General features: G+C 45.0%; 1 protein-coding gene across 1 annotated transcript; it reads left to right on the top strand.

Annotated features, from left to right (window-relative positions):
* The first annotated feature begins 4,943 nt into the window (after window positions 1–4,943).
* HK3 (hexokinase 3) lies at window positions 4,944–24,591 on the top strand. Its single transcript, XM_083726251.1, has 17 exons — window positions 4,944–5,877; window positions 7,775–7,923; window positions 9,262–9,381; window positions 11,519–11,617; window positions 11,726–11,825; window positions 12,235–12,418; window positions 13,883–14,038; window positions 14,997–15,230; window positions 16,000–16,304; window positions 16,829–16,977; window positions 17,158–17,277; window positions 17,952–18,047; window positions 21,871–21,970; window positions 22,374–22,557; window positions 22,640–22,795; window positions 23,551–23,781; window positions 24,240–24,591. The coding sequence occupies exons 1-17, from the start codon at window positions 5,247–5,249 to the stop codon at window positions 24,361–24,363; spliced, it is 3,138 nt and encodes a 1,045-aa protein (XP_083582377.1). The 5' UTR covers window positions 4,944–5,246; the 3' UTR covers window positions 24,364–24,591.
* The last annotated feature ends 196 nt before the right edge of the window (window positions 24,592–24,787 follow it).

Below are 24,787 nucleotides of genomic sequence, written 5' to 3'. Positions count from 1 at the left end.
TTAGGATCACCTTCCTTTCTTATAGATTTCAGAGACCTTCATTTTTGGTCATCCATTGCTGGCCGGTTCTTTCCTTTTCTTCATGGAGAGAATATAAAATAACCTTTAAAGTGTAACATGACTACAACAATGTATTTCAATGTTGATAGTATTTCACATACAGTATCTTGGTAATCATTGCAACAGCATATAAAGGAGGCCAAATGTTATTTCCCCCCATAATGCAGTTGTTTGCCTAGTGATGATGTAGCTCATCTGAGGACTAAACAAACCATTAGCTTCCCAACTCAGGGTTCACTCAGTCACTAGCCTAAATTGTGGGACATTATTACAAATCAACAATTCATGCTTTGCTAGATAGGCACATGAAGGGGCTGAGGCTCACAGACCTTTCCTTTAAAAGTTGATAGAGAGAACTCTGTGAGATCACTTCCTTTGTCTGCCTTGTCAGGGAGCTGTAACACTACATACTTCCTGTCTGGGCAGCCTTCACTTTCTTCATTATGCTTCCAAGCTGACCACCGGTACATGTCTGAGCTCTGCATCTCAGACACTATTTTTGAATTTACATTTTGTACTTTTATAACTTAGATAGTAGTTATAAACCTGCCTTCATTTTGCTACTGTTATTGCTGCTTCAAGACTTAGATTATGTAAGTAAAAATACTTTTATTTATTCACAAAACAATGTATGTTTGATTGTTGTTTCTTAAGAGGGAGAAAAGGTATAACATCAGGGAAAATCCAGTCTGCCTTAAAACAGCTGGGATTATTGTTTCTAGGTTAAATCAACCTTGTCTTAGCTTCCAAGTTTAAAGCTGCAAAGGATGGTACTCTCAGTTGTGAGCAAGGAAGGATAATAACTAAACAATATACAGTGGTACCTTGGGCTACAGATGCTTCAGGTTACATACGCTTCAAGTTGCAGACTCCGCTAACCCAGCAATAGTACCTTGGGTTAAGAACTTTGCTCCAGGACGAGAACAGAAATTGTGTGGCGGTGGCAGCAGTGGCAGTGGGAGGCCCCATTAGCTAAAGTGGTACCTCAGATTAAGAATAGTTTCAGGTTAAGAACGGACCTCCAGAACGAGAAGTTCTTAACACAAGGTACCACTGTATCCTTTCCTAGTGTCCATTCCCATATAATTGAGCTCTCACATTTCTGGTTGGTATGCAACTGTTTGGTTATACAAATCAATGGTGCAACCGCATTTGGAGTACTGTATACAGTTCTGATCACTTCACCTCAAAAAGAATATTGTAGTATTGGAAAATGCACCCAAAAGGGTTACCAAAATGACCAAGGAGATGGAACAACTCCCCTATGAAGTTTGCAGCATTTGGGACCTTCTAGTTTAGAGAAAATTTAAGTAAGAGGTGACACGATGAAAGTTTATAAAATTATGCATGGCAGAGGAAAAGTGGATAGAGATAAGTTTTCTCCCTCTTCCATAACACTAGAACTCATGGACATCCAAGGAAGCGGAATGTTGGAAGATTCAGGACAATTTTTTTTTTAAAGCACTTCTTCTTGCAGTGTGTAGTTGAATTATGGAACTCCCTCCCACAGGAGGCAGTAATGGGCACCAACTTGGATGGCTTTAAATGAGGACTGGACAAATTTGTGGAGGGTGAGGCTACTAGCCACGATGGCTGTGCTCTCCCTCCATGGTAGGAGGCACTAAGGCTTCTGAACACCAGTTGCTGTAAACCTCAGGAGGGGAGAGTGCTCTTGTATGTGGCTCTTGCTTTTGGGTTTCTGATTGGCTGAGAACAGGATGATGGACTAGATGGCCCATTGGCCTGACCCAGCAAGCTATTCTTATATTATTAAGCTGGCACAGTGACCTTTGCTGCAGAATGGGACTTCCCTACTTTCTCCAAAAATATGCTCCTGAGGGTTGGGGTACTCCCCAGAAAAGATTTAGGGATTGAGTGGGGAGAAGAGAGGGTGAGAAAGTTCAATTATACACCTGGAAGTCCTTGCACTCATGAAACGGTTTAGTTGGATACTGGCCACTGTTCGTGAGTTTCTCAGTCTTCATGATAGCCGCATTGGCAACCAATGATACGCTCAGCTTTCTGGATTATTGTGGTTCATCAGGAAAGAACAGTGTTGCCTGATGGGTCCCACTTCAGCCATCTTTGATTGGGAAACGTTTGTGCATTCATGCTTAGCCATGGTTTCGCTTAACATTATGTGTGAACTGGGTCACAGAGAGACTCACGTCCTTGCAGATCACTTTACATCTCATCCCTTCTAATAATTGGCCGGTTATGGTAGAAAGCCACCTCATAACTGTCTTTAATGAGCCAGATCACCCAGCAATAGTGTGGCCAGATAATTCTGCCTCACTGTGCATTATCTATATCCTAAGGTATGCATAGCAGCGTGACTCTGTCTAGCTGTGTTTTGCAATTGCTTCTAATTGCAGTGTGTTGGTGGAGCAGCGGATAATTGCAACTACCATGTGCTTCATTCAGGTGCGAAGTTTTGCACTCCTGCTGAGTGCAAGTCATAGGGATGAGATCTTGGCTGACACCAGTGGCCATCCTTGAAAATGATCTCAGCTAGGGTACTATTGGCTACCATCAGGCATCCTATACAGATAAGGGTGAACATATATCAAAATGGCACAGCTCCACACAGACCTGCCATGGCTCTGTTGTGACCAGAACTTGAACAAGTAGCCTTAACTTGCATCTCTAAAAATTAAAAATGTTATTAATGCAACAGGCCCTTGACTCAAGGAACTGGAATAACTTCCAGATGTAGTCATGCTATTATCCAATTGCAGCAAAACCAACACAGAGTCAATCACTCGTTTACAAGACTCTTGTTGAGCTGTTCGAAATGGATACCAGCATCTAGAAATGGTAGGATGACTAGGAAGCACAGAAGAATCTGCCATCTGCTGGGTTAATCAGACATTAGTCCATCTAGCAGTATTGTCTACTACACTGGCAATAAGGTGGTCTGCACACAACATTAAACCATGGTTTCTTTAAAGCACATTTTGCTCATGCCCCATGGGAGAGGAAACAAACTTGAAAAAAATCAGAGTCTGGCTGGTCATGACAGGCGAACCTGGACTCATAGACAGATGAACCACAAGCAGGAAGCCAAGAACAGTTCTAGACCACGCAAGGCTTCAACCTTTCCCATTCCTACCTGGAGATTGAATCTGAGATTGTCTGCATGCAAAGCATATGCGGAATTCAACCCAGTCCATTGTCTCCTTACAGTGTATCTTGCCAGGTGCTCAGTTCTAATGAACTCTGAGCGGGAAAAGCTCCTGGAAGCAGCTCTTATGCGAAGCCAGTGCAATGAGTCTAAGGTAAGAGCACTTCTCTCTAGCTGCCAATCAATTGGTAATAAAAGCATGGACCTGTTTGGTTAGCTGTTCTGTCATTGTTCTCAAAGCTTGCCATAAATTTGGGTTTGTTGCTTTGGGCAGCGTTCAACTAAGTTGTTGCATGCTCTGGTACAAGGCCTTCTTGTGCAACACGACTTCCCCCCATTCCTCCTCCCTATGCCTCCTAAATCTGTTCTGGTGGATTTGAAGAACACCCCAGGGCAGGTTTAGGCATAGCTGTCAACGTTTTCCCTTTTTAAAGGGCATTTCCCTTATTCCAAATAGGATTCCTCGCAAGAAAAGGGAAAAGTTGACAGCTATGAGTTTAGGGCGTGTGCAGAGAGAGGAGAGGAGGTGAAAATCTTGTTGCACAATCAGACCTCATTCAGTAAGCACATTCCCCACTTGATGCTAAGTCGCATTTCACCTGAGGGATGGGAAACTCTGCTTATAGGCCTCCAGTGGTGAAAAGCCCACTGCCTTCTGAAGCAGACTGTTTCACGCTCAGTAAGGTCTGCACGTAGGATGTTGCTACTGTAATGGTAGAGCAGGCTGCACTAAGGGGAAACAGTTAAAAGTGGTCTGTGACAGAACTATTTAATCTGCTTTAATACTGCGAGCCTAAAGTTTTGGAATGCACTGGAACAAAATGGTGACAGTCTGGAAGCAGGCTTAGTCTCAATCTTGATCCTCAACCTGTGATATCCAAAGTGAACCTCACTGAAAGGCTGACATAGTTTGGAATGGAAGAATCTGTCAATTTTGGTTCTCTCTATTTCTTGTTTTTCAAATCATAAACTCCAATCTCCACATTTCAGCATCAGTTTGTGAAATTTTTTTGTTGTTGTTTTAAAGGAAAAACCCTCATGAAAATTCTTCAGTATTCTAGTGCGAATTTCTCCTAACAAATGCATTTCTATATGCATTTTTGACTGGTGTACACATTTTAACAAGCATTTTCCCCTAATGGAATCTATTTTTGTATGTTATTTTTGTATATAAATTCCTTTTTATGCACCCTTTCCCATAACATATGCATTTTTGTGAACGTTTTTGACTGGAGAACTGCATCACAAAATTCAGATGAGTGTGAAGCTTGAAGGATAGCTATGTTTCAGTCCTCATATTGCTTTGGAAAGTGCAACTTTAATAAATCTGGCTTTAAATGCAAAGTGAAAATTGCTCCTCTGTCCCTAGTCATAGGCCTCTCTGCCCCACCAACCAATTGGGACAAAAGTCTGCACTTGCATTGGAATTTCCATTGGCAAGGCTATTTTTTCAATGGTGGAGAAAACAAATGAATGAAAGAAAGAAACGTCTTCCTACAAGATAGAAAGTGTAGAAAGTGTGTGAATTCCACAGCTATCTTTTATTTGGAGGTGGGCACTGCTGGGGGTCTAGTCACAGCAAGGTTAAAATCCCCTCAGGGGACTCTCCTCCCCAGCCCTCAGCTCCAGAGGGTATTTAAAAAAACGGCTTTTCAGTATGAACCATGAAACGGCCTATGCAGACAATTATATGGTCTCCTCTGCCCTTTTTATAACTCTGTGGCCCCACATTCTACTCCCCCCCCCCCGCTTCCATTCCACTCTCTCGCTTGAGGAATCTTCCAACTGCCTCCTGCTCCAAGCCCTCCTCTCCTTTCTCTCTCTCCTTTCCTCCTCTGCCACCCTCCCTCCCTCCCACTCTGCTTTCTTTCTGTGTCTGTTCATGCCTCGCTCGCGCAGCTTCAAAACTGGCCCACTCACATTCGGCCTCACTCTGCGCCCCACCCTGAGCCGGACTCAACTCCCAGCCCCACATGCTGGCCTGCCTCGCCCCCGCTCCCCCCTCGCGCTTTCCGCCCTTTGCTGACTTGACAGAAGAGGGCTTTTTGTGACCGATGACACCATGTCTGACCGGGGCCGAGCCAGTCGGAGAGACAGTGATGACGATCTGTGTTCTAAAGTTTCGTTTCTGCTAAATTCCATGTCAGGTCCCAATCCAGCTTCCGAGGACCGTCATAGGTTTTCCTTAGTGGTAAATTCCTCGCTGGATTCCAGCTCGGCCTCCAACACATTTTTCGCTCTTAATTCAGGACCTAGTTCCTTCGACTCCAGACGTAATTCAGGCTTTCCCCCTCTTCCCAAGCAGCGGGACTCTGAGGCCAGCGAGTCCTCTTTTTTAGCTGTCGCCTTTTCACAATCACGTACATCTACACCTATAGCTTCACCTTCACCACAAAGCTCCCGCGAGATGAATTTTGTTCCCAGGTTAAAGAGAAGTTTGTTTGTGGGCACGTCCAGTACTGAGGGCAGGGAAGATCACAAACTGCTTCCCCACCGTGCTCCCTCTAAAAACGCTCCTGTTTCTGACCAGATCCAGAAACATGTACAGGCCTTTCATCTACCCAAGGAGCAGCTTCAACATGTGAGAGATTCTGTGTATTCAGCCATGCAGAGTGGCCTCAAGGAGAAGGTTAAAGATGGCCTCCCTTTACCCATGCTGCCTTCTTACGTTTGTACCTTGACTGATGGCACTGGTAAGTGTGCTTTCTTTTTGGCAGTTTGCCTGAACTGTTGTCTAGACCAGTGTTTCCCAAACTCGGGTCTCCAGTTGTTTTAGGAATACAATTCCCACCATCCAGCTAGCTAGGGATGATGGGATTTGGAGTCCAAAAACAGCTGGAGACCTAGTCTAGACCCATAGTCTTCAACCTTTTCAGACCTAGGACTTACTTTTAACCCAAGCATGCATTTGAGGAGCCCATTTCTTAATTTCCGCCCAATATATCACCCACTGGTGATAGTGCTCCTGTTGTGGTCCACCTTGGATTAGGGATTCTGAGTGGGTCCTGAGTTGACCCACCAGTTGAAAACAAGTGGCTGACTCCAGACTCCTTTACACCTTGCACTGGGTTGCCAATTTTTTAAACAGCCCATGTAGCTGTACTTTGAATACCATTCCTTTCCACACTTTTGTTCCTGCTCCACATTATTTTCCACAACATCCTGGCTTCCCGATTGCCACATTTGGCTTCAAAACTTCCAAGTACTGGCTTGTGAATCTCTGAGCGTACACAGGGATGCACATATTTGGGAGGGGGGGGGACAAAGAGAAAGATGAAATGCTATTATATCATGCACAGAGCCTTGCGAAGGAGCGATTTCCTGGTTTGTCTAGCATGTGCAAGAATGACCCAGAATCTGGTAATCTGCATCTGTCCACCGTTTTCCTGTCTAGCTTGGTGGTAACAATGCTGGTGTTGGCTGAGAGGTGGCCTGCAGAATGATACATCAGGCAGTCATCTGAGTGAGGATGAAGGGCTTGGGTTCTGCTTAGGGTTGTGAGGCTTGGTAGGCTAACACATGCAACTGCGGTCTTGTTGAGCACAGATTGCCAAGCAGCACCTGCCACCTTTGTACATTTCTTGGACCATTGAGTCAGACCCATTGGTCCATCTAGCTCAGTATTGTCTACATTTTCTGGCAGCAGCTGTCCAGGGCTTCAGACAAGGAACCTACTCTCCCAACCCTACCTGCAAATACCGGGAATTGAACCTGAGACCCCCTGCATGCAACACAGGTGCTTTCCCACTAAGCTATGACCCTTCTTGTTCAGGGGCAGAACTGTGTTGTAGTAGAAGCTCAGTAGAATCCTTAAAAACACATAGATACCCTCTAAAGTACAGTGCTACTACTAGCTCTTTGGGAGGAAAGGTGAGATATAAATAGTAATAATAATCGTAATAATAATGTGTTATGCAGTGACAGCTCCTGCCTTTGCATCAACAGCAGAAACAGCTAGGTTGAAATCACTTCCACAGACTAACCAAGAATTATAGAATCATAATTCAACAGAATTATAGAATCATTGAACTGCAGAGTTGGAAGGGACCCTGAGATTCATCTAGTCCAACCCCCTGCAATGCAGGAATGTGCAGCTGTCCCATACAGGGATCGAACCTGCAACCTTGGTATTATTAGCACCAGTAACACCGCACTCTAACCAACTGAGCTGGTTTTAGTTTCTAAACCTATGCATGGAGCCTGGTGTCTCTGAATTACTATCACCGTTCAGCACCTAGTCACATATGATGATCATGAACCTAAGTGATGATTGGCCTACTGCATTTTGTATTTGTTATTGTGTGCCACTGAAACCCTGGACAGTTGCTTCCTCTCCCTCATGGAAAATAATCTATCAGTGTTTATTGACTATATAATAATTCACATTCTAATTTAAGATTGTCCATTGATTAGCAGCAAAGCTGGGCTAAACAAACAAACAAACAGTCCTGGTGACAGACACCCCCCCGACCTCAGTTCCAGCTCTCCCCCCCTCATAGCAATTTAAAAAGAATTTATATGGCAACCATATGAATGAGACATGGGCAGTCTTGATCACTATATATCCTAATGTTCACATCTATTTTTCAGAGACGGGGGATTTTTTGGGTTTAGAAATGAAGAAGGATCAAGTGAAGATCATGCTCTTGCAACTATCAGATCGCAAGGATGAGCCTCTGGTGATGAAGAAAAAGGACTTTCCCATTACTGAGAATATTGTCAACAGCAGTGGGGAGCAGGTATCATTCCTCTGTCTTGAGTTCTTCAGCTTACTTAATTCATTTTGCTTGTTATTATGGGTTGGGTTGGGTTGCTGATGTCTTCTGCAGTATGTCTTTGATGGAATAGCAATGCATTAGTGCTGGATTGAAACTGGACAGTCTGCACACCATACCCCTTTGCTAGTTGCTCTGCGGTGCTTCTGCACTGTTACTGCATCATTGCCACCTGGGAGGGCACTTTCTTGAGCTATAACATAACAAAAGCAAGACAAACCAAAACTGAAACATTTGTGATATGACGAATTACAGGATGACAATGGAAAGCTATGGGACATGCACTGACTGGAAATGAAGCAGTATATCCAACCAGTTACCATCATGAGCACAAATAATCATGAATGCACCTTCTGCTCTCTTCACAAGCTTCTTCGTTTGTCTTGAATTTAAAATTATTGTATTGATTTTCAGATGTTTTCTTTCTCATTCTCCCACTTAGCTGCTCTTTCATCTCACCCTGCCCCTCCTTGATCATTTTACTCTTCTGGCACTTTTCTCTGCCCAGTGCCCTGAGAGCACCTTTCCTCCCTGTAGCCTATCAGCTGTTTGGCTCCTTAAAATTGACTTACTCATCCTGGGGCCCTTCAGCTGCCATCTTACACACACACAGGAATCAGCCCCACCAAATACAGTGAGGGGCTAACATGTATTCTGGTTCCTCTCCTCTATTTTTCCTCCTGCTCTTTCTTATTCTTCCTGCTCTAGATCCTTTACCTTATTAATTTCCCCTACAATTTCCCTAACCTTGGCAGTTAACAGTATCTCCTGCATTCAAATGCGGAAAGTAGCTACAAGCTGCCCCCCCCCCCCATCATATTGTGACTGTAATACTGGGTAATGGGCAGATTAACCCTTCTCCCCGCAAATATATTTTTTCTGAATTAAATTCCCTACCCAAAACAGATATTTGTCCCCATAGGAAAAAGACAGATTTTGCCACGTACATTGGAACCTGCATTATACTGAGTCAGATTCTGGGTGTATCTAGCAGAACCTGTCTTGATGCTGGTTACACTTATACTGCTTAAGCATCGTCAGAGCCATTCCCTTTAAAAAATATTTGTTTCTATCTTGTGTACATTTGTTTTTTAAATAATAATAATAATAATAATAATAATAATAATAATAATATATTGGTAAGAGGTTGATAAAAAAACCCTACTGGGTGATTTGGTGAGATCACACTACTGGTGAAATTTCAGGTTCTACACTGCTAGCAAATATTTGCTGTCGTCATTTGTTGGCATCGTGCCCTGAGGCGAGTGGAATGTACTCATAATACCGTGCTTTCTTTTCCAGCTTTTTGAATTCCTTGCAAAATGTGTGGCCACGTTTTTGGATGGACTTGGCCTCAACACCAAAAAATTGCCGCTGTGCTTCTGCTTTCCCTTTCCTTGTGAACATGTCGCGCTGAACCAGGTGAATACTTTGTTGGCCCAGCAGCAGACAGTACGGGAGACTGGAGATAGGAAGGAAATATAAACGGAACTTTAAAGCTATGATCTTGTACCCACTTCCCTGACTCACTTCACTCGGCTGGCCGGCATTGAGAACAAGCTTTGTTTGCCAAGGAATGGTCAGGAGTGCACTTTAAGACTCCCCATTTCCCCTTTGCAGTCATGTCTTTATGTGCCCCACACCTGACATAACATGATGTCAAGGGTGCAGCATATGGGCGTGGTTTGGGCAGGGCCGGATTTAGGTTTGATGTGGCCCTAAGCTACTGAAGGTAATGGGGCCCTTTATATGTGATACTTTAGGGAGCAGGCTAGCAGGCGGGGTCCATTACTTACATGATAGGAGTCAAAATACTGTTCCTGTATGTAGCTTTTATTTTATTTGTTTTTTATCTCATATTTTGGAAATGTATATGTTTTTTCCCCTTTAATTTTTTTGGGGGCCCTAAAGGTAAAGGTAAAGGTACCCCTGCCCGTACGGGCCAGTCTTGACAGACTCTGGGGTTGTGCACCCATCTCACTTAAGAGGCCAGGGGCCAGTGCTGTCCGCAGACACTTCCTGGTCACGTGGCCAGCGTGACAAAGCTGCATCTGGCGAGCCAGAGCTGCACACGGAAACGCCGCTTACCTTCCCGCTGGTAAGCGGTCCCTATTTATCTACTTGCACCCGGAGGTGCTTTTGAACTGCTAGGTTGGCAGGCGCTGGGACCGAGCAGCGGGAGCGCACCCCGCCGCAGGGATTCGAACCGCCGACCTTTCAATCGGCAAGTCCTAGGTGCTGAGGCTTTAACCCACAGCGCCACCTGCGTCCCATTGGGCCCTAAGCTATAGCTTATTTAATTTATACTTAATTCTGGCACTGGGTTTGGGGAAAATTGACTCATGGGCCAGATTGAGTTCCTCACTGCTGTTGTACAGTATCTGGGCAATATGCACCTCTGAAGGGTGCACATTCTTAAAGCCTAGGGGCTGCCACTGAAAAGGTCCTTCTGCTCACCACTTATTCTCAAACCACATTCCATAACAGCAACATGACTAGAGTCTCCCCTGCAAATATTAATGCTCATGCAAATTGACATTGGAAGAAGCACTCCATCAGATATCTGGGACCCAAGTAATTTAGGGTTTTCTGTGTTAACAGAAGCACATTGAATTGAGCCTGTAAGCAAACTGGCTATCACTGCAGATCTTTCAAAACAGATAAAATGTGCATCTGGCCAGTGATACCTGTCAGTAGCAAAGCTGCCACATTCTCCAGCAGTTTCAGCTTCTGGGCCACCTTCAGGGGAAGCCACATGCACAGTACATCGCAGTAGTCCACCTGGGTGGGTGGAAATTACCGGAACACACGTAACTGTGGCCACATTTTCCTTGTCCAGGAAAGACTAGCTGGCAAACAAGCCAGAGCTGAAAATAGGTGCTTCTTGCCACTGAAGCCACCTGGTCCTCCTTTGGTGGTGCTGAGTCCAGGAGCACCTCCAAGCAAAGTACCAGCTCCTTTAGAGAGAGTGCATCCCCATCCAGAAAAGGCTGTGTTCCCACATCCAGATCTCAATAACCTGGAAGAAACAGCACCTTGGTCTTGTCTGGATTCATTTTCAATTTATTGGCCCACATCCAGTTCGCTGCCAACTCCAAACTGGCCCAGCACCTGTCCTGCTTCTCCAAATTCAAATGGAACAGAGAGATAGAGCTGGGTGTCATCAGCATACTGATTTTGCACTATTTGTTTTATTCATTTATTTCAGAACTTGCACGCTGCCTTGGAGGGAAAATCCTCCCAAGGCAGCCCACATAAAAAGAATAAAACATAACACAGCTCTTTAGAAAATACACAAACCCATTATCCAAATACAAAACTGGTAGCAGCTGATTAAACCAATATAGAGCTTGTTACTGAATGAATATATAGAGTAAATGAATTGTCAAAGTCATTCTCAGATTTGGATTCTTCTACTTTTCAAAGATCACAGGACATGTTTTCATGAATAACCCCATTGGTCCTCTTGCTTGAATACTTTGCTTGTAGGAAGCAGGGCTGGGTTTCTCAGTGGTTTGTTGAAGTTTCTCAGTGGCCTTCCTGCTTGGTTTCCCCTTAGTGTAAGCTGATCAGATGGAGCAAGGATTGCCGGTGGCCAGGTGTGGAGGGGCATGATGTGGCACAACTGATCCAAACAGCTCTTAACCAGACTTGCAAGGTGAGGACAGCGCCTGCGTCAGCTGTGACTGAAGCATGCATGGCGGCAGGGTGTGTGTGTGCTTCTGGTGAGAAAATGAGACAGTCGCTTTAATCTTTTTCTCTCCAGAACTACCAGATTGAGGTCATTGCTGTAATAAACGACTCTGTGGGAACCTTGTTGAGCTGCCATTCTGAGAAAGAGCCATGTGAGGTTGGGCTGGTGATAGGTAAGCAAAACCTTGCATGGTGCTGGCGACTTGCTAGCAAGCTGTTGAGCTGGAAGGCTTGCGTATGCCTTATAGTAGATGTGGGGGGCAGGGGTGCCAAGAAACTGGCTATTCTTCCTAGATTGGAAGAATCTCAGCATAGTATGTAGCCACATCACAGGGCTAGAAACCAATTCCCTGGTGATTAAGAATTAGGGAGCTGGATTCTAAGCACACATTCTAGGAAGATGTTGCATTTCATCAAAATGGCAGGCCCTAACTATTGTGAGAGTTAGGATACTGGCATATAGATGGACAGTTACAGGACAGTTGCACTTTCTCATTGCCGTGCGGCCGGAGGCTTTATTAAAATGCTGTTTCTCCTGTTTTGAGCTTCTCTCCCTGTGTCCTGCCTTCCTGCATATGGTAGATGCTGGCACTAACTGCGGTTATGTGGAGGAGTTGCAGCATATAGCAGGCTTGGAGCATGGTGCTGGATGCATGTGTATCAACACCGAATGGAGCTCTTTTGGGAAGCTGGGCGAGTTGAATGACATAATGACAGAGTTTGACCTGCAAATGGATAAGCAGTCCATGGACCGAGGCAAAAACAAGTGAGTCACAGTAAAGGAAGTAACAATCTGTTTAAAAAATGAGTCATTGGTTACTGGTGCCCGGGATTCACTGGAATAATCAAGGTTAGCCGTGCTCCGTGTCCAAAAACACATTTTCTGCATAATCAAACTCCAAATTTGTGTTTGCAATTGTTCAGTACCCATCTTTGTTCAGTCACCTGATGGATGACCTTCACAAAGAGCAGGACAAGGGGAGGGTCACCTCGCTCCTGCATCTCAATCTGACTGTGGCTTTCGATACCATTGACCACTGACTCCATGGAATGGGAATTGGAACCCTGTGCTACCTTGGTTCCAGTTCTATTTACAGTACTGGGTCCAGAGAGGAGCACTGGGAGAGTGCTTTTCAGCCCCCTGGTGGTTACACCATGGGGTGCTTCAGGACACAGTTATATCCCCAATGCTATTTAACATTGTCATACATTTGTGGGGTGCCTAGACTCCCCTTCTAATTCCTGGGTGTCAGGCGCTGAATTTAGCATGTTAAAATATACGCCAGGCTAGCTTCCTGATGAAGTAATTGTCTGGAGCAGGCATGTCCAAAGTCCATTTTGGTGGGCGTAATCTGGCCTGCTGTGGCAGTTTATACCTTTAAAAAGGTCAACAACTTTGGTTGGCCCTTTGGTCGGCACCCATGGCCCTTCACTTCATCAAATCTGGCCCTCTTTGAAAAATTTTGGACACCACTGGAGAGATGGGCCTTTGAAAGAGCAAAAGGTGAAGGGTGACCCGTTAAGAAATCAATCAGCAAAGCTAAGACTGTGCCAGCTGGGAAATGGGTGAAGCCCCCTCCCTCTCAACTCAGAATTAGTTAGAAATACAAAGTCAAGGAAGGCAAGCAGTTGTTGGAGGATTGCAGTTTGCGTGGTGTAGGCTGGAGGAAAAATGGTTGTGTTTGCAAGCTGGAGAAGGTGGGGAGTCAGAGCAATGTGGGTTGACAGATTGAATCTAAGGTGGCAGCTGTGGAAGAAATAGAACCCGCTTGGAGAGTAATGCTCGAAGCCCTTCCATCCCAGGTTCAGGTTGCATATATGTGTAAGCAAGCCATATATCATAAAGAAAACCCCATCTCTGCTGTGCCTTGTTGTCTGAAAGGAAACGCAGACCCTGATCAGCAAACTTGGTACCTTTGGAATCGTGCTCTGCTCAGAGATTAGGGTGACATGAAGCCACTGGGAATGGTCATTCCTGTATAAGTCCTGAATGAATGCTGACATTGTGTAACCTTATGTGAACTTTGTGCAGTCAGCATGAATACCCTATAGAACAGGTGGTCTACAAACAAGCAACCTATGATATTGTCTGTCTTAGCAGCAAATGTTGTAAGAAATGGCCAAGACTTCTCCTATAGACAGGGTGACTTGACCAGTAATCTGCCAACCACCCTTTCACTTCAATTTCTTCTCTTTCTGCACTGATTTTCTTCTTTCTTCTCACTGGCAGGTTTGAGAAGTTGGTCAGTAGCATATATCTGTGTGATACTATCCGTGTTACTTTGGCTACTTTGGCTGAGAAAGGTGATATCTTCAGTGGTGTCCTGACTCCCACCCTGCTTACCAAGGGAAAAATGGAGCTCCAAGATGTTGTGGACATCATAGAGTAAGTGAGTTCCTCAAACGCGTCTTGGGAGACCTGGTCAACCTGATATCCTCAGTAGCAGCAGAGTGTGTCTTGGCATGCCTTGTTAGCCTAGCCCTAGAAAAATAGCCAAGAGGAATGGACCCACATAAATAATTACATCTGTAGCCCATAAAAAACAACAACACTGAAGCAGGTGAATGAATGAATGATTGAATCAACTTGCACATTTAAATACACCATAGGATGACCCAGAGATACACTGCCAGAGATATTTGTTCAAGTGAGATGTCTTAAAAGAAGAAGGCTTTAAAGAAAAGTGTCTATAGTGGGCCATTCATTAAGTATATCTCTCATCAGGTAGGAAGAGGGAATAGCAAAGGTGTCACAAGGCTAAGAATCAGAACTGGTAAATGTGACATGTCACTGTTTGTTCCCCCAGTACAATCATTTAATACTCTGGGTTATTCAGCACCAACAGATGCATTCCCATGCTGCCTGCCCCCTTCTGCATATAAAACAAGGGCTATACTACTGAGCTATGGCCCTTGTGGTATTATTTTATTTGTAAACAATTTTTATAATGCTTTTTGGCTGTAAGAAGGGCCTGTACAGCAGTGCAGATAAAAGAAGAAAATAAAACAAAGCATAATCAAGTAACAGACGTTAAAAACAAAACCTTAAATATCAATGAGATGTTAAAAACAAAACCTTAAATATCAACGAGATGTTAACAATGTCCACTTTCTGAAATATTTATCTTGTTACAGTTCTTGTGTCCGTCTCTAAAAAGTCAGCATGGGTAGAAACAAAACTAAACACACACACACGTGCTAGTTCATTATAGATGGAGAGTTCAGTGATTTCAATTTGGAATCAATATTATTCTTTGCTGAGATCAATTAACAGTTAACCAGAGTCTCCCTCATGCCTCTTGCTGCTGCCACCCTGCTTTAACTCATGTATGCTTTAACTGCAGTGAAAAAGTTGGCCTGGCCAATACCAAGAACTTCCTTGTCCGCCTGGGAATGGTGGCAAGCAACCAAGACTGTTTCAACGTGCAGCAAATATGCCAAGCGGTCTATGTCCGTTCTGCCAAGCTCTGTGCTGCTGGACTGGCTGGCGTTCTTACTCATATCCGGATCAGTCAAGGGCTGCCACACCTGAAAATCATTGTGGCTGTGGACGGGGACTTGTACAAGAGCCGACCACAGTAAGGAGTTGTACCAGGCATATAAATATTTGTTTGTGTCGTGAGTAGCCAGTGTGATGACCTCCAGATATTGTTGGACTATAATGGCCATATGCATGGTCGATGATCAAGGATGATGGGAACTGTAGCCCAGCTACATCTGTAGAGCATCATATTGGCTGCCCCTCATCTAAATCAAAACCAAGAAACCCACCAATCCCACTTTCCTATGGACCACTGTACTAACCATCATATTTTCCCTGACTTCCTTTCATGAGCAGGTTATTGGAGCAAGCTTTCTCCTGGACTGAAATCGCTGGCCAAGAAAGCATTTCTTCCAGTGTCTTCTTCCAGATATACAAATATTTTCCCTCAACCCAGAGAACCATTAAGTCAGTTTAGCTATTCATTGTTGCCAGAAACTCAGTAGGCAGCATATTTTATCCTCTCTCTCTTGCCATAACAGCTCCTTCCAGGACAGTAACCCATCTATACTACTCAGATAAATGGATCCATCCATCCATCTGAATCTCTCAAATTGGTTACTGGGGTTTCCCAGGCTAGGGGGTCTGTTACATGTCCAAAGTTAGGAGGCTGTTAACTTCAGGGAGTTCAGCCATTTTAGAAAATGTGGATAATGTAAACAGACCCAAAGACTCATTCATCCAGCAAATTTTCACATTCCTTTTGTAGCAAAGGCATAGTAAGCTAGGGGACAGGTGCAGAAAGGCCAGAAAGGTTACTTCCAGTCACCCTGCTTCAAGGTCTCTGACATTTCCTCTCCCTCCAGGTATGGTCAGATATTGCAAGAAACATTGAAATCACTGGCTCCTGATTGCACTGTCACCTTTGCCACATCAGAACATGGCTGTGTTTTTGGGGCTGCCAGGGTAGCAGCTGCGACATTGAGGCTCAAACACCAACAGGAAGGAGTAGCTCAGGTCCTGGCGCCTTTCCGACTTTCTATGTCCGACATGGACACACTGCGGACCATGATGAGACAGGAAATGGAGAAGGGTCTGTCAAAGGAGACACACAGTACAGCCACCGTCCGCATGTTGCCCACTTACGTCCGCCATTTGCCTGACGGCAGCGGTGAGAGCCAGAGAACAACCTCTTGGGAATGGCCTTTATCTTGGGAGGGAAGAGCTTTGAAGAGCTCAAGGGGGCTTTTTAAAAAGTCTCAGGGAAGTTGTGTTTGGTCCAGAGAAAACCTTCCGTGTTTGGGGGCCCCCAAGTCTTTTAATTGATATGGGGCTGTTGTTATTGTTACTTACGTTCATCTCACCGAGAAGGGTGCAGCATAACCACTGCTAGTAACAACAGGAGTCTCCAACCTTTTCAGATCCTGCACCTGCCTATAGCACAAATATGCATTTTATTTTATTAGCAAATATTGGTATGGTGCCAGTGGGTCTTGACCCCTCAGTTGACAACCAATATTCTAGAGGGCTGGTGGGATGCTTTCCCAAGGCTTTATAGTTTAAGTTGCCAGCACTGGTGGGAATGATGTTGGCCTCAGGCAAAGAAGCCAAAGAAGGAGACCCTTGCAGTGACTGTGTTGGGTTGTAGTTGAGAGTCTATGTCACTCAAGCTCTTGTCCCTTCTACATTTTGTAGAGAGAGGGGAGTTCCTTGCACTGGATCTGGGCGGAACCAATTTCCGAGTGCTTATGGTGCAGGTGAAAAGCAAAGAAGAGGGTGGTGTACACATGGTCTCTGAGTCTTACACAATTCCACCCGAAGTGGCCCAGAGTAATGCAATAGAGGTAGGTGCAAGAAAGGGGAAGACATGGCTGGGTTGAGCTGGCCTCTATTACAGACTGGCTGGGTCTTAAATCTGTGACACTGGCAACTGTGGTGATGGGCGATACTGTTAGTGATGGCGTTTCCTCTCCAAAGTTGTCTTTACCTCATAAGGCCTCATGCTTTCTCCCATTTTCCTGCAGCTCTTTGATCACATTGTTCAATGCATTAATGATTTCCATAGCAAGCATAGCATTGTGGGACGAACACTGCCACTGGGCTTCACTTTTTCGTTTCCCTGCAGTCAGACGAACCTGGACAAGGTATGAAGCACCTATGGAAGTGATCTGCTGTTCATGTGGTGATGCTGGGAATTAGGACTTTGCTGCCTCCCTTACCTGGGTTAGCCAGTGGAGCCCCCTGTTGGGAATGTATTTTTGTGGTAGATGGGAAGGGAGAGAAATGGGGTTGAACTACCTTGTGTTCCCCAAGATAGAAAGAGAAAAATTTCCAAACGCTATGAGAACAACATAGCTTTCAAACCATTTACAAATAACTTGAAATGAAAGCTCAGCTTGTAGGATTTCTAAATTGTGAAATTCAGCTGTCCATTGCGAAAAACCCCTGTTGAACCCCCTGCCCCCACTAGTTAGGCATTTCTTTCTAATAGGTCCAGTCTCTGTCCTAGTGTGTATGCTACAATTCTGTGGAAGCACAGAAAAGCTGCACAATTTGGCACTGGCAAGTTTCTAGCCCATATTGTTGCAAGGATAAACTTGAGATTGGGTGAGCAATGCCTAAAGAAAACTCAGAAGCTAGAGGACCTGCAGAACTTTTGCAGAGGCAGGTCCCTGCATTATCTGCATGTCTCCTACTGCCATCTCTCTGTTGCAGCTTAGCTACAGTAGAATCATCCATGAACATGTGAAGGGCAAGCAGCTCAGAGAAAGCAGTCCGGTTGCACCTACATGTTTATCACAATTCCTTGGTTTCACAGGGCATCTTGCTGAGATGGACCAAGGGGTTCAGTGCCACAGGCTGTGTGGGAGAAGATGTCGTGCAGTTGCTAAGGGAGGCTGTAAAGCGTCAAACGGTATGTGTGGGATATGGGGCACGAGCTCTGGATAGATTTGCCAGGGATTACAGTTTGGGCTGGACTATTCAGACTTAATCTGATTTATCAAAATGAAAGGCTTTTAAATTATCACAAAACCCGCTGGTTTAAAATCAGAGTTAAGGCTATCTCACGTTGGCTCAAGCTCCACAAAGCCAGAAAACTGGAAGCTGAGGCTAATGCTTTAACAGATGTGCCCCATAACCAGCAAAGTTGTTGTTCAAGGACACAAGTTGCACTTGTGTACAACTCACCCCTAAGTACCCACACTTCTCCTTGGTCTTTCAAGCCCAAATCCTGATGGGGAGGAGGGTTTTTAAAATTCTATTTAAAAATAATTTATCAAAAATTATATACCAGTTCAAAGTAGTAAAATCTCTAAGCAATTTACAAGAAAATTGTCGCTACAATAAGGGCATATCCACACTTACCGTTCCTCCGCTCTTTCCAGGCATGGCCCACACTTTAATGCTCTGTGTTCAAGCATCCTTCCCCTCCCCCTTCTTCTTTTTTCTCTCCAATGCCTTCCCCATGAAAACCCATCTTTTAGAGTTCAATAAGAGCACACAGCAATCTACAGGAAACCCAAACTGACATTTGCTCTGATTGAGTGCTATAGAGTGGGTTTTCGTTGGGAAATCTCCAGGGCAAATAACAACAATGCTCAGACACAGAGCTTTTATTCCTGGACCAGTGCCTGGAAAGGGTTAAGCACCGTCTTCCAACACACCACTTTGCTTCAGATTGCACCCTCCCAACACCAGTTTGTAATAGAAAAGATGTGTGGGCTAAGATTTGTAAGCTCAATTGTCTAATGATGTTCTATATAAGTCCCTGTTGGAGGCTCTTTTATTTTTTTGTGTGAAAGAGGCACTGCCCTACAAATTCACCGAAATAACATGAAATGAATGAAAACAATTCATTCCTACTCAGAATCAGTGCATTCACCTCCTCCACACTGCCAAAATGCAGCTTTTAGTGTTGCCTCTTTAAAATCTATGAAACAGGTGGATTATTTTCAAAACTACTTCAGAGAGACTTTGGTTCAGCAGTTGCAGTCCTTCCAACTCAAGTGTCCAATGCTGTCTTTTATTTAATACATGAATAAAGTGTGTGCAGCAATATGCTTGATCATGTGCCCCCTTGATATCTGTTCCTCTTGGTTTATTAAATCTACTATCAGAGACTCTAGGCGGCTTACAGATAAAATAAGAACAGCTTAAAACATAGAAAATAACTGCCTCCATCATTAACCCCCCCAAACCCCAATTAATTAAGAGCAGTCAGTTCCTTAAAGCCTCTTGAAATAGGGTCTTCACTTGCTAGTAGGACAGCAAGGAGAGAGCTAGTCTAGCTTCTCTAGTGAGGGAGCTCCAAAGTTCTGGGAGCAGCCACCAAGAAGGCCTTCTCCTGCATCCCCACCACGCATGCCTGTGAGGGTGGTGGGACCAAGAAAAGGGCCTCCCCCAAAGCTCTCATAACCTGGGCAGGTTCATCTGAGGGAATATAGTCTTTCAGATAGCTTGGGCCTAAGTCGTATGCCATAATACTTCATTGCACAATGGGGGGTGGTCCTTGCTACCTTGAACTGCCAATAGTACTGCCACTCCTAAAAACGCCAGCTCTAGTTCTGTTCCACTGATCTGAAGGGTTGAGGCCACAGGGAAAAATAACCTGTGACCTAATCACAATGTCATTTAGGCATTTTACTGGCTAATTCACACTCACAAAAACACCCCCAGCTCTCTAACATCTGTCTCCTGGCCCCTAGACCTTGGCAAAAACTAGCCGTTCTGGACCCATGGGAACATCTGGACATCTGAAAATCTCATAGACAACAGCACAAAATGGCTGCCAGAGCTGGACCTGTCCAGTCACAAAACAAGGGACACCCTCTAATCAGTTCCAGCTTAATTAACTTTTGATGCATTCATTTCCCCTCTGCCAGCACTCTGACCACTTCCACCTGCATATAGACAAGTATACCCTTTCTGTCCCAGAGATAGCGGCTGTGATGATATATCCCTGTGAAATGCATTCTTTGTTTTCACCCAGTCCAATAGCCCAACCGCCACCCCACATCTCCGTTTTGGACAGGAGCCTTCTTAAACACGTGGCCACTGTTGCTATCTCGGGACATAATCTATCTCCCTGGGTCACTGTGAGGTTAAATAATGGAAGAGAACCACTGCCGTCTTCTTCGTAATCCTCCTGGGTGGGTTCACTGTGGGGCAGGGTGTGTGGGAGCGGGTTCGGTATAGGGTGGGCTTCAGTGTGAGGTGGTGTGTATGTGACCAGGGGGGGGGGTTGAGGGGGTTCAGTGCAAGGGGTGAGGTGCGTCTTGGGTTTTGTGTTGGGTGGAGTGTGTGGCAAGCTTAGGGCAGAATGTGTACAAGGGGCCTTGGGTGTGGTTCATTTGGGCATTTGGCAGCTTGCAGCATGGGGTGGGGGCAGAGGTTTTCAGCACAGAGTATATGTGTAGTTATGGGGTGTAGTCTCTTCTAGTAGTTTGGTTAAACACAAGGCATGCATCTCACTGGTATGCATTGCTAATCCACTCCCCCCCCATGACCTACTTTATAGGGTCATTGTGGTATTAAATATTGGAAGAGAATAACCACTCTCAGTAGTTTTTGTGAAAATTAGGAAGAATATATATTATATGCTTTCTTAACTGGGGGAAAGGGGGCCAAAGTGTCAGTTTCCAATCCTTTAAACTTGCTGTATGCTGGCAATTTTTATCAGATTGATGTGGAAGTTGGCACTTTTGTATACCTCATCAGGCAAATCAGGTAGGCCAGCTTTGAAGTTATTAGTCAAACAGATACCATTTTTATTAAGCTATTGAATTTTGAAGCTTATAATGGTAGAACCTCTTTTTTTATTCACCTTAGCTCTAGGTACCAACCATGCATATACTATACATATACTGTAGGTACTAACCATGCATATCCATGCAAGGCAGGCCTGGCACCTGTTTTTCTTAGGGAAATCCATCTTCAAAAGGGTGTGATTTTGGAGAGGAGGAATGGGTGCTTAATCACATTCTTGCTTCTTAATTCTCTGCTCCAAATGCCTCCCTCACCAAATCTGGGTTTGCCTTATGTGGAACCCTGGGAAGGAATGACTTTGCAGGCAACAATTTGAAGCAGAGAAGCTGCAGGCAAATGGTCAAGCATGCCCCCAGACATTTGCTTTCTCCAGTCCCAAGGAAAAGCAACCATACCATGCGTATTTCCCTTGCATACGTGTTATGCGTACCTCTAGTCTAACAACAGCTCTCCCATGTTTATCGGTGAGCGAGTGAGAGTGTGCACCAGGTAGAAAAGGGCCTCGCCTCTATTCTTTGACAGACCTGGGAAATGGGGCATGAGTTCACTCAGTTTGGATATGGCGTAAGGAGCCCCTCACGACTCTGAGGCGAACCAACTTGTATGTCAAGCAGGCCCAAGAAGTTTGTGTTGCGTCTTCAAGGCATTACGGTGCTCCATATTCTCAGTCCCCACCCCCACCCCTAGGTCTACTCTGTGATGATGGGTCACTTGCTATGTAGCCCACTGAGAAAGTGGAAGGCGTAACAGCAACCATTCGGTAAGCCAGCCCGATGGCAGTGACAGAGCTTGAGAGCTCCCTTCAGGTTGATGCCCCCAGGGGCCTTCAGAAGGGGGGGGCAGGGAGAGGGGGCATATTTCCCAAGCGACAGGGCCTGTGGGTCTCTGCTGGTTACTGTGGTGATAGGGAATCGTGTTGCCTGGTAACACATCTTGCTGCTCTCTGTCTCTCCCTCCCTTTCTCTTCCCAGGACATTGATGTAGATGTGGTTGCCATAGTGAATGACACTGTAGGAACCATGATGGCATGTGCCTATGTGGACCCCAACTGTGAGATTGGCCTCATCGTAGGTAAGATGGTTGCGGCAGCATTATTTTAATTATTATTTTCTAGAAATGTATACTGCTCTGCCCTTTGATAAAATTCCTAGGGTGGTTGGGAATAGGTGAGCAGGACCTGTCTTTTAGGGGCAAGGGGATTATACATTTCCAAGGGAATATATTTCCAACAGCGGATGCCCTCCTGCACTCTTCTTCTTGAAACTATTACCTTCTTTGGGGGGATCTATAACCAGAATCTGGGCTGCTCCCTGACAGGTAAGCCTTTCTCTGTAATTTTGAAATTTAGAATGGACCGCCAAGTTGGCTGAAGATTCTTCCTCCAGGCTTGATCCCAATACTTTCCTTGCTCTGAGCAGGGGGAAATATGACAGTCCATTTTCATCAGTGATTCATTTCCATCCCTTTCTCTCAGGTACGGGTACCAATGCCTGTTACATGGAGGAGATGAGGAATGTGGGCACTGTGGAGGGGGACGAGGGCAGAATGTGTATCAATATGGAATGGGGGGCCTTTGGAGACAATGGCTGCCTCGAGCACTACATAACACAGTTTGATGAGAAAGTGGATGCAGAATCCATCAATGCTGGCCAGCAAAGGTGAGTCCAGGTACCTGGGAGTGATCTGGGGTGATGGCTCCAGGGTCTCCTTGTGTGACACTCATTTCCATTTCCCCTAAAGGTATGAAAAGCTCATCAGTGGCATGTACTTGGGTGAGATTGTGCGCTATATTCTGCTGGAGCTAACAATGCGCAAGGTCATCTTCAGGGGTCGCCCATCAGAAATACTGAAGACCAAAAACATCTTCCCCACCAAATTCCTAACAAATGTTGAGGAGTAAGTGTGTATCCGTAATATTCTCTTTTCATGTAGAATTTAGGTTTGGTGCAGAAATCAAATTCCTGAGGCTTCTTTTGGTCTTTACCTGTAAAAGACTCTAAGTCCTACTTGGTTATCTGTCCACCCCTCATTCTTAACTTCACCTTACCTAGGCTTGGATCATCTTCTGACAAGCAAGTACCCCTTGTCCCAGATTATATTGCAAGCATGCAAACTTAAATGATTTTATGGAAAGCAAGCCAATTTTTAGATACTGTATTAAGCTTTAGTCTTGCTGATGCAGAATTCTCAGTAATTTGGCATTGCCTGGATTCCCCTCCCCCCCTTTGGAATGTAAAAACCTTCATGATCTGCCGCATGAACCCTTTGGGGAACAATGGGTTCTTTCAGGATGAATGTGGTTGCTTCCAGACCACCTGTTTATACAGCATCCATAATGATTTGTTTGCACAAAGTTTGTGGGGAGGTTAAATCCGTTTTTATTTGTGGGGAAGTTATACAACATTGCACCAGACAATCTCCCACTTTCCATATTGCAAAAACAAAACTGATTTGGGATTGAAGCTGGTTTGTTGTGCAAGAACGCCAAATCAAGTTAAATTGTGCAGCCTGAATTTGCCCATTTGTGATTGAATCCCATCTGCAAAACTGAGAGACTAGAAATGCTTAGCTTCTAAGAGGGCAACAGCTCTTGTTGAATATAATAGGTGCCTCAAGCAGTTCCACCACTGATTATAATGTTCTGTAAGCAGCACTCCTGGTCACCATTACGTGTGTAACATTCTGGAAGAATATGGGTTGAGTGTATCTACAGAGGATGCCTTGGTGGTAAAGGATGTGTGCCGTGCCGTGTCGTCACGTGCCGCTAAGATGTGTGCAGTGGGAATATCTGCAGTTGTGGAGAAGATCCGAGAGAACCGTCGTGCGTCAAAGCTGGATATAACAGTTGGCGTGGATGGGACACTCTACAAGATGCATCCTTAGTGAGTCAGTTTTGCTTCATTAAACTGCGGGGCAAGCAAGGCCTCAACCCAACAGAGTGCCAATAGGGGAATGGAAACTTCAGTTGCCCAATGGATGGCAAGACCAGGTTGGGCAGAGATGACAACAACTGTGTTTTGATGCATGGGGAGAAACTCAGCCATTACTGATCCATGCTAGGCTGGAGGACCTTAGTACTTATTGGGAGACACAGTGCATGGTAAAGGATGGTTCTTCCTAAGCTGCAGTAAGGCTGTATGGGCAGTACCTGGTTTTCTTTGGAGTATGGGGTTCTGCAGCACCTGCCTAGAAAAGTTGAATGCTGCCCCTGTTTTGGGTGAGGGAAAGAGGGGAAGGCTGCAATAACGTATGTCCAAGAACCATGTAACCAGGGGAGGGTGTGATACTAGCTGAACATTGCTTTCTCTTCCTCACGGACATGCTCCCTTTCTGTTCTCAGCTTTGCAACAAAGCTTCATAAGACGACGGCTCTGATAGCTCCAAACTGCAACGTCAAGTTCTTGCTGTCAGAGGATGGTTCAGGGAAGGGGGCTGCACTGATTGCTGCTGTGGCCCATAAATAACCAAACCATCCACTTGACTTGAATAAAGATGTCCCAGTAACCAGGACACCAAGCCATTCTCTACAATGCCCAGACCTTGACCCACAGCAATGTGTTTCACCCTCCTCTGTGGCCAAACTGCAGGAAAGGCAAGTTGTGTCAGCAGCGGTGTTCCATCTTTATAGCTCTCTTTACCACCTCTGATTCATGTTCAAGCGAGGAAAACAATAAAACAAATTCCTGCTGCCACTTGGTTTTCCAAGTTATATATATTTTCCCCCAACAATCCAAGCCCAAAGATAACACAGACTGAGAGTGCTAAAATGGAGGTGCCTTCTTAATAACCCTGGACATTTCTACACCTACTAAGCTGTCAAGGAAGCTCTGATCAGACTTTGAACTCTCTCTGCTTTTTTCCAGATCTGCCAATGCTTCCATTGGCCTA

This window comes from Podarcis gaigeae (genome assembly GCF_964106915.1).
Source record: "Podarcis gaigeae genome assembly, chromosome: 2".
Lineage (NCBI taxonomy): Eukaryota > Metazoa > Chordata > Lepidosauria > Squamata > Lacertidae > Podarcis > Podarcis gaigeae.
The sequence above is the reverse complement of the archived record's forward strand: the minus strand, read 5'-3'. Positions and strand labels throughout refer to the sequence as shown.